This window comes from Gymnoscopelus braueri (assembly GCF_963280865.1).
Source record: "Gymnoscopelus braueri genome assembly, chromosome: 2".
NCBI lineage: Eukaryota > Metazoa > Chordata > Actinopteri > Myctophiformes > Myctophidae > Gymnoscopelus > Gymnoscopelus braueri.
Window position 1 is genome coordinate 18832348 of NC_137604.1, and position 9622 is coordinate 18841969.

A 9622-nucleotide genomic window follows, 5' to 3' on the forward strand; every position below is an offset into this window, starting at 1 on the left:
TTACAAATTAAATGCCATAGGCCTACGATATACAATACGATATGAGTATGATTTTGTTTTATAATGTGTAGTAGCCTATGGTACCTCAAGTCTAACTTTCATGCCAGGTGTAAAACGTGACAAAACTATTTCAATCCTCCAATGTTTACATTTTGCATTTGACCTACATATCACTCGCATGGTGTACATACCACTCCCTCCCCCAGAACTAGTTTTTTGCAAGGACTTTCTGGCCAATCAGCGACAAGACTACGCGGAGTGTTTTGGGGTGCGCGTGTTTCATGGATTAGTGCCATAGATACCTCATGGGCCGCTGCCGTTCATTGGAGCGACCTGCATACGCGACCGTCATATTGGAAGTGGCAGCCGAGCCTTTTTTAATGCATTTATATATCCATTGAAGCAGACGGTCTCTCCACAATTAAAATCATCACAACTCTCTGAATTTTCAAGTCCGATTTTCAAGCGGTTAAGTTTGTAACAAATGCCAGACATGGAGTTATTGATCATACGTGGTTACATCTAAAATATGGAAGCGAATAGATGCCATAATTCAAATGAAATGGCAAATTCGAAAATGCAATTTAAATAATGCTTTTTAATCTTCAGGAAATTAACGCTAACATGCATATTTTCACACTTAAATACTGTTATCTAATCCAAGGTAACAGTAAGTCACAAAGCATTTCTGTCAGTCCAATCATTGACCATGTATCTGGGGCCCTGATTAGACTTTGATTGATTGATGTACTTTATATAGTAAGACATGAGAACAACAGTACATGAAGTAGTACATGTACAGACTACAGTAAAAATCCGATTTATTTCACAAATTCGAGTGTGGAGTTTAAGTTTGGCAATTTCCAACAATCTGACTTGCCCTTTCGAACATGGCGCGTGCAGATACAAACGCCCCAGAGTCGGAGGAGGCGTCTACTTTTTTTTTATGTCTATGGTTAGTGCAGTCCGCTTGAAAGAATGCTATGTGAAAAGGCGGAAGGATACGCATGTCGGTGATGTGGTCATATATAAGTACAGTCATGTGACTCCTCCAGTGCATTCTCTGTTCTCATCACGTCTAATCTCGCGTCACCAGTCTTTCCACCTCGGAGGAACATCACGTCAGACAAAGCTTGTGTTGTTTTGCATCGAGTCTAAAGTGCTCAAAATGGCAGTGTAATTTGCGGCTCGTCTCGCAGCGGCAGAAACCTCGCAGTGCAACGGCTAAGTGCACTGGCTCTTTCAGGCAAAATGGCGTAAGTACAATTAGCTTAATTATTATTCTTGTGATTATAGTTTAGTAGTTAACAAATCGATTGCATCGTGGACGCGTTGTGGTTACATGTCATGCAACATAACAACATAACAGTCAGTTGTTATTATGCACGGGCCGCGTGGGTTGTTTTATTGGGATTAAAGGTCGTGTTTGCGCTTTTTGGGGGCTAGTTTTAACGCTACTTGTTTTATTATCATTTATTTTGAGTTTTTTTAGACAAGACAACAGACTCAGACCTACATACAAGACAATGTACATACAAGAAATCATACACATCAGACACATTTAACGTTACTTCAACCTGAAATCGTCTAGAAGTGGTTTGTTTATTTATATTCCATAGTAGGGCGGTACCGTACCACGCATCTAAAATAGCCGATCTTCAAGCTCACCGCGCGTTGTGATGCAAAGCATCGAGAGCTTGTAGAGCGGCTATTTGTACACACGCTACACCGTCGTACGACAAAATGTGGCACCCGGCGTCTAGTCCGTCTGGTTGATGGGACATCCGTGTCCATTCCCCTCACTGTCTCAGTGAATGCTAACATTGCCACAGTAAAATGTGTTATTATGAGTTATACATGTCATGCCCGGTGCAATAGAGCATTAATCAAAGGTGTTTAAAACACAAAACGTCAACTTATATTCATATTAGTGTGTTGACAACGTGGCATTCAAAATGGCGCGTAGTGTCCCGGCGGCGGGTTACAATACCCTCCCACCATGACTAGTGTTGCCATATAGTGCGAGAGAAATAAGCAACCAGGTCTAAGAAAACGAGCCCAAACGAAGTGACTAGAGTACAGCAATTTAAAAAAAGAGAGAGAAATAATCTTATATAAAATAAAACATTTTAACGCAACGCAAATCTTGTGTGGGTGTCCCGACCCTGGCACAAAATATTTTCTGAAGGGGGCGGTCTGTGGACAAATGCATATTAATTTGGGGGTCCTTTACATGAAAATGTTTAAGACCCACTTTTTTTTAAAGCAACTACACTTAAGAAAAATCACAACTGAGCCCAAACAATCACAACTCTCAGCTACCAACTCTTAACAAGCAACGTTTCAGAAAAAGTAGCCCAAAGTCGCTTATAATAAGCGGACACGGCAACACTGACCGTGACAGATGGCTCTCTTGTGTTGTGAAAATGGCGGTTGGCCCCTCTGGCCCCTCCCCTGTCTCCATGGTGACTCAGTGGGGAGGCGGAGTTACCGACCAAACCATGACCAAATTAGGAGATGTTATGCCCCGGTGGAGGAGGAGCGTTTCCCATCATCAACGCTGTTAGCCTTTCCATTGAAGGGATCAGATGGAAATAGCCCCCACTAAACACACACTAATAACTAGTCATAGGGAAAGTACACACATACCGTTCACACTTCTCGCTTGGTGTTGTCACTGTCATGATTAATTTGTATCACTGCGGAATGTAAGTCAAGTATAAACTAGATGACAGATAGTTATGCAGAGCTGACAAGATTATCTTATGAAAATATCTTTTTCAAATATCTTCATACCTGTGGCACTAGATAACATTTTACTACATGTTACAGGATTTACACCGTCGAATGATTTAAATGTCATATTTGTGTTTTGCGCTATTGATAACATAATGTTTATCCCTTAACCCATTAGACCTGAGGCCGATTCTACAAATACCTTCCAAATCAGTAGTTCTCAAACTTTTTTGTGACAAGGGCCCCAAAAATTATATGTACTATTTGGCCACAGACCCCCATCTGAAAATGTTTTGTGCCAGGGACCCCCAGAAGAGAAGATTTAAAATTATTCAGATTATTCAACACTGTCAAGATTTCAAAAATGGCAGATTTACAAGCTCTCAGTGCGGCATGAAGTGACGCCCTGTGAGCTTGTATATCTGCTATTTTTGAGAACCAATGTTCTTATATATAGCTAAAATCTCATTGTCCATGTATATAAACATGTAGGTTAATAATGGGCCTAATTTTTCATCATGATTGACCTGCCTTCCACATTATCCACTCTTTTCCATGCAGGTCTCTCCCGACATCCACCCTCAGCTTTGCTGCCATCGACAGCAGGACCGAACCAGACTCGATAACGTTACCAGACACTCCATTGTTTTTATTGACCCATTCACAACGACCATTGACCAGCAGCAGCCATGACTCTGAGCTCCCAACTAGCTTTGGAGGACGTGGGGGCCCTGTTCTTAGGTTGGTATTAAAAGTGAAATGTCCAGCACAACACCACACATAATATACGAAAGTGGCAGGTAAAAAAAAACTAGATTTTAAGGATCTAGTTGTTAGGTGAACTATGTCAATTGTGAAGTTCATACTGTTATCCAACTAAGCTGTTGGAAAATCAGAAATCAGAATCTAGAAATCAGTTTTTCATTTTATTTGGGTTGTGATCAAGACCAATAAAACAAAGTAAATGGCTGTAGGCCATTATGACTTAAATTGTCGAAGGAGCATGACATCTTGATGTCTGGGGCTTGATGTCTTTTGTCCATGTTCCAAACTGTCATTTGTTCCGCCACAGGGCCCTCATTTCTGATGGCTGACCCCATGGGGCCCCTTCTGGACCAAGATGAAGAGGAAGCTCTCTCTCCCCCCTCCTTCATAGATGGGAGGGCGGCATCTTCGCCTTCCCACTCTTTTTCCTCCTATGCCTCCTCCCCTGTCTCTTTTTCCTCCCCACCACCCTCTCCTCCCCCTCCCACCTATCCCTTGTTCGTGGGAACCAAGGCCAGGGAGGACTCCCTGTCCTTCCCCTGGTTTGGTGCCAGTGACCTGCTTGATGCTGACGTCAGAGCAGACAATGGCAAAGGTGAGAGTTCAGAGTTTATATATTTTCACATATTGAAATGAAGCGGGGAGACATCATGAAAATATAAATTTACTAGGGAGCACATAAACCGAAAGTGTGTCGTCAATTTCAATTCAGTAACGAGGGGGGAGAGAACCATAAAATGTTTGTAGGGTGGCACACTCACACTGCTCTTTGAAAGGCATTTTAATTGATGGTAATTACTTGCAGACTAGGGTTGGGTCTCAAAGAATATGCCACAATGCACCATAATTTTCCATACATTTTCCATACCTTTACATGGGTCTGGATGAATGGAAAATAGATTTTAATCAAATGACATATAAAGCAATTACCACGTGGTACTACAATTAACCAGTCCCTGAGAAACTGTTATGTCCATGGTGTTTTGCCTGTACTTGAAGTTGTAAAACAATGAATGTGTAATAAATACAGGTCTTGAAACTGGTGATACAGAGACCTGAAAGGCTGTTCAAGGCATTTTAAATCGTTCCCCAGCATTTCAAGTTAGACGACTGGTGTGTGGTGATTCCGTGGTTTACACTGGCATGCAATGACATTACACATTGGAGCCACACCTCACATTACAATGAAGGAGCAATATACTAGTTTAGACAGGTTCTGTAAAATGTGTTCTCTCACAATTCCCCAGGGGAATTCTTATGAACTATCCTCGTTCATCAGTAATTGGACCTATTATTATATAAGCGGTAGCTTCACTGTACAACACCTGTCAAAGTTTGAAAGCCGAAGGCTTTCCAGCAGACCTAGATATACGAGCTGAACAGTTTTGTAGGTCTTCCGTGAAATACTCGAAACAGTAACTAGTACCTGAAATCTTATATTCTGTGTTTTAGGTTAGCTATTCAATAACGAGTAATAAAAATGTGATACTGTTAATATCTGAGTAGTCATCACGATACATGATATTCATCTCCTGTTTATCCCTGTAGCATGTGATTCTCCAACTACAGTAAGTAATGTTCTCTGTGTTGCCTCTTTGTCATCAGAGGATGCGTTCACGGGCATGGAATGGATGACCGAGAAAATTGACCTGAGCGACTTCGACTTGGATTCTCTCATCGGCTCCTGTGCCTCAGACGAGCCCCCCAGCTCTTCCGAGGAACTCCTGGCTTCCCTCAACTCCCACATGGATCTGGAACTAGACACCTTCGATGCATCCATCCCTGCCTCACATGATGCCCTGGGTCTGGGTCTGTTGTCACTGCCCGACCTCCCCCTGGAGTTCCCTCACGCTGTTGGAGCTGAGGTAAAGCAGCAAGGGGTGGCTCCCGAGCAGGAAGTTGTTGTGAAGTCAGAGCCTTCCTCACCGGCTCCTCCTCTGTCTCCCCACTCTCCTGTCTACACGTTGGACTTGGAGCTTGGGAGTGAAGTGGATGTCCTGGATGCAGGGAAGGCCACCTCAACAATCACCGTCATCCCAGATCCTTGTGGAAATGTTCAGACCGCCACTCCCATCGTGATCGCTCTCCCCACAACCACCCACTTTGTGGTGGTCCTCACCCCTAAAGATGAATCCACCCTTGTCCCTCTCCCCGAGTCGGCCAACAAAACCTCTCCTGCATCCAATGATTGCGACAGTGACTCTGGCATCGAGTCTATACCCAGTTCACCTCCTAATTCTGCCACCTCTCCCTCAGCAGCCGGTTCTTCTAGAACCAAGCCCTACTCCAGGCCGGAGCTCACCTCCCCCAGTCCCAAAGCCCCACGGGTCAAGTCTGTGTCAGGCGCGCCCAAGGTCGAGAAGAAAATTAAGAAGATGGAGCAGAACAAGACAGCGGCCACTCGCTACCGGCAAAAGAAGCGGGTGGAGCAGGAAGTGCTGTCTTCAGAGTGCACTGAGCTGGAGAAGAAAAACGACGTGCTGCGGGATAAGGCCGAGTCCATCAGCCGAGAGATCCAGTACCTCAAGGACCTGATGGAGGAAGTCCGCAACCGTCGCAGCAAGACCAGCACAGTGGCCTAGTCATGGATGAAGCGGTCACGTTTCTGCTCCCATTCTAGCATATCCTAGCGAAGAAGTCCATGTAGTTTATACATTCTATATAGGGGTTAAGTCTGATTATGCTTAGTTGTGCATGGGTGTTGTGCACCGAAAATGGCAGATCGACAAGCTCACAACACATCACAGTGCGACACCCGTGGCCAACTAAGTGTAACTCAGGCTTGAGTTGGACTGCAGTTATGTATGGTAGTATGCTAGTGTGGGTGTTTGAAACTGTCAAGTGGACAGAAAATGATGTAGGGGGGAGATTAATGATGAAAGAACGGAACAGGAAAGTTGATGAGATTACTACTTATGTAGAGAACGGGGTGAGCTGAGAGGTCGTCAGTGGAAGCATCGGTACATGCTGGTCTCTCAGTCTCTTGTTCCCTGTATGCTCTGTCATATAACATCTTGCACTAACAGGTAGCGTTTGTAATAGTTTGTAGGCTAGGCATGTGAAATATGAGTTTTCATAGCTTGTATGACTATACTCCCCCATACCGATATGTGGCCAGACCTCACCAAATTGCAACATGAAAAAAAGTGACTACCCTATTACCCTTTCACCCCCCCCCTTTCCCCCCCCCCCCCCTCTCTTCTCATTCTAATTTCACAATTTCCTCTGAGCTTAAGTCCAGAAAGGGGCCTCATTTATTTAAGAATTTGTTACACTGAACCTGTTTTGACAAATTTTGTTTGTACATAGTTCCTCCTGCTTTCTGATTGTGGTTTTTATTATTTAATGCTGGATAACCCTTTAATGTCGTAGTTAACCACTTTCTTAGTTCAAGTGTTTGGCTTGTATAATGCTTTGTGTCTGTTTTTCTATTAAATATCTATCTACTCAAGTGAAAGCTTGTATACTTTATTACAGAGTTTATCTGCATGACATGAATGATGAAATCTACCAATCCAGTTATTGCAGTTTTCATGCGGAACACGTCTTGTTCTGCTCCATCTCGACAGAGCAAAGTATTTCTGTATAGTCCAAATGTTGACTTTCATTGTAGCATGGTATTTGCATCTGGGTATGTCAAGGCATGTCAGTAGCTTCAGCTTCTAATTTACACAGATGTAACTAATTAGTATTGTAGTCATTTTAAACAAATTGGTATGGAAACAAGTTTTTTTTATTATACTACTGGTCCCACCTAAGGAAACATGTAAAACTTGTTGACAGTTAAACTGTCTATATATGCCTTCCGGGTAAAACCCCAACCCAGCCAGTTTTGTCAGTAGAAAGAATTGAGGAAAGAGACAGCTGCATAAATGTCCTTATTGCTAGGTCTCTCTTCTGTTTTATCTCAAACTAGACAGCCCATAAGTTCCTGGTGCTAGGTCCAACTTCTGTTTTTATCTCAAACCAGATGGCTCAAAGTAAACGTCCTGGTGCTAGGTCCCTTTTCTGTTTTGTCTGAAACCAGACGTCCCATAATAAACGTCCTGGTGCTAGGTCCCTTTTCTGTTTTGTCTGAAACCAGACATCCCATAATAAACGCGCTGGTGCTAGATCCCTTTTCTGTTCAGTGTGTGTGAACTGTGAAGCAGGTGTTTGTTGGAGAGGGGGATGGGAACTAGAGAAAACATGAGAGTCTGGGTCTGTTAGATATGTCTATGTGAGGAGAGAGTTGAGTGGGTTAGGTTTCTGGTGAGAGAAGTATTAGTGCAATACATACTGTGTGTGTGTGTGTGTGTGTGTGTGTGTGTAGTTTGAGTCAGCTAAATACTCGTCGAGCAGCTGTGTAAATTTATCCTCAGCAGTAAAAGACCATAACCATGGGTGTGAATGCACACACACAAACTCCTGCTGACTGTCAAAATTCAAATTCCAGAGTAGTGAGGCCCTCCAATGCTGAACTGACAGATAAGAAGAGCTGCCCGACGTATTTGAATAACTGATTTCTTAATAGTTTACTTGAATTTTGTTGTATCTATAAAGGAGAGTGTCTATAAAGGAGAGAAATTATAAGAAAGTAAGAAATTCAGGCAGGAGACAGGGGTGAAACCATATGAGGGCCAGTCTTACATACAAAGTTATTATGACCAAGGCCTTCTGTCTTCTATGATAAGTAGAACCCAGTTACCACATGATAAGCACACAGGCCTAAAATGTGAACTCCTCAGTATTCATTCAACTCTGAGCATGTACAAATGTAACCACAAGGAACGCCCATTTGGTTACATTCGTAAACACTCAAGAGATACAAATGAATGAATTAACACTGAAGATTTCACTGTATACTGTGTACACACTGCACTGTACAGCAAAAGTCTCATTTCCAATACATTAGTCCACTCTGAATAACAAGTGTGTTATTCTGTTGATGCTTTATAAACAACAATAGTAATTTGTTTTTGTTTTCTATCAAGCATTTTTGCAAGAGAAGCTATTTGTATTGTTGAGTATCTCTATTCTAGGAGGGGGGGACCTATTTGACTACTTGTCAAACAGGCCAGGGGGACATCACGAGTTTGGTAGCTCCGAGGAGAACTTCATGTCACTGGGGACAGCATGTGTGCGTTCTTGTCATATGCCACTCTTACAGTGAGTCCATATTAATTAGGACTACAATGGAATCTTTCACTACACACAGTAGTGAAAGCCTGTCTGTTATTTGCATTTCCTCTTGCAACAGCGATTGTGTGTGTGTGTGTGTGTGTGTGTGTGTGTGTGTGTGTGTGTGTGTCCATTGTGTCCATTGCCTTGAACTATAGAAATATCAGAAAGCACAGTAACCTTATAATCGTAGAACAAAAAGTGTAGGCCTCATTATTCTCCGAGAACAAATGGATTGACCTGTACAATAAAGATATTTAAAGAGTTTAACCCTTTAATGTTATGAATAGAAAGACTTGATCTATCTCGTAATCAGAGGCAAACTGAGAGCCCTGCCTCCTAATTTGTGACTGCTGAGTATGCAGTATCATGCTGACACTTGGAACAATAACACTACTGTGATGCAGTATAAGTATATTCAGATACAAAAACATCTTATAAAGATTGCAATGTCCACACAATTACTTTTTCATTGTGTATCAATGTAGAAGCTTAAGGTAATATATACTGTATAAATCATGGTTGCCCAGGTCGTAACTGTTGAAATTAACCACTTAGCACCCAAAATAGGGACGCCAGGGTTCATGCGAAAGAAATGAACAGAATAAACTGTCCAAGCCCACAGGCTTTGTACCATAGACTGTAAAAGTACATATGATTATTTACTTGTTTGTTTGTTTATTAATTCTTTTATTTATTCATACCAAATTCTCATTGAAAAATCATATTGGTTTAGAACAAGGACTCAAATCATATCTATGAACAAGGACTCAAATATCATATCTATGAAACGCCCCCTAGTGAGTATGACTAGAGCAGTGAAGTACAGGATATCCCAATGAACGACGACTTGTGGCATTTGGCTCAGTAATACTGTGAAGGGTATTCATAGTTACACGCGTGCAGTGAAGGATACACTGTAAGACAGTGATTGCCAAGTAGGCTTCCAGTGGCTTCTTCA

The 9622-nt window shown here is 42.3% G+C and overlaps 1 protein-coding gene across 1 annotated transcript; it reads left to right on the forward strand.

Annotated features, from left to right (window-relative positions):
* Window positions 1-1055: 1055 nt before the first annotated feature.
* atf4a (activating transcription factor 4a) lies at window positions 1056-6952 on the forward strand. The gene is made up of 4 exons (XM_080413118.1): window positions 1056-1256; window positions 3298-3477; window positions 3809-4096; window positions 5107-6952. The coding sequence occupies exons 2-4, from the start codon at window positions 3426-3428 to the stop codon at window positions 6081-6083; spliced, it is 1317 nt and encodes a 438-aa protein (XP_080269244.1). The 5' UTR covers window positions 1056-1256; window positions 3298-3425; the 3' UTR covers window positions 6084-6952.
* The last annotated feature ends 2670 nt before the right edge of the window (window positions 6953-9622 follow it).

Excerpts from the sequence above, each read along its gene's own strand:
- atf4a (XM_080413118.1), top strand. The coding sequence starts at position 3,426 with ATGACTCTGAGCTCCCAACTAGCTTTGGAGGACGTGGGGGCCCTGTTC. Across the intron at positions 3,478-3,808 it reads CGTGGGGGCCCTGTTCTTAG|GGCCCTCATTTCTGATGGCT; the intron begins GTTGGTATTAAA and ends GTTCCGCCACAG. Across the intron at positions 4,097-5,106 it reads CAGAGCAGACAATGGCAAAG|AGGATGCGTTCACGGGCATG; the intron begins GTGAGAGTTCAG and ends CTTTGTCATCAG.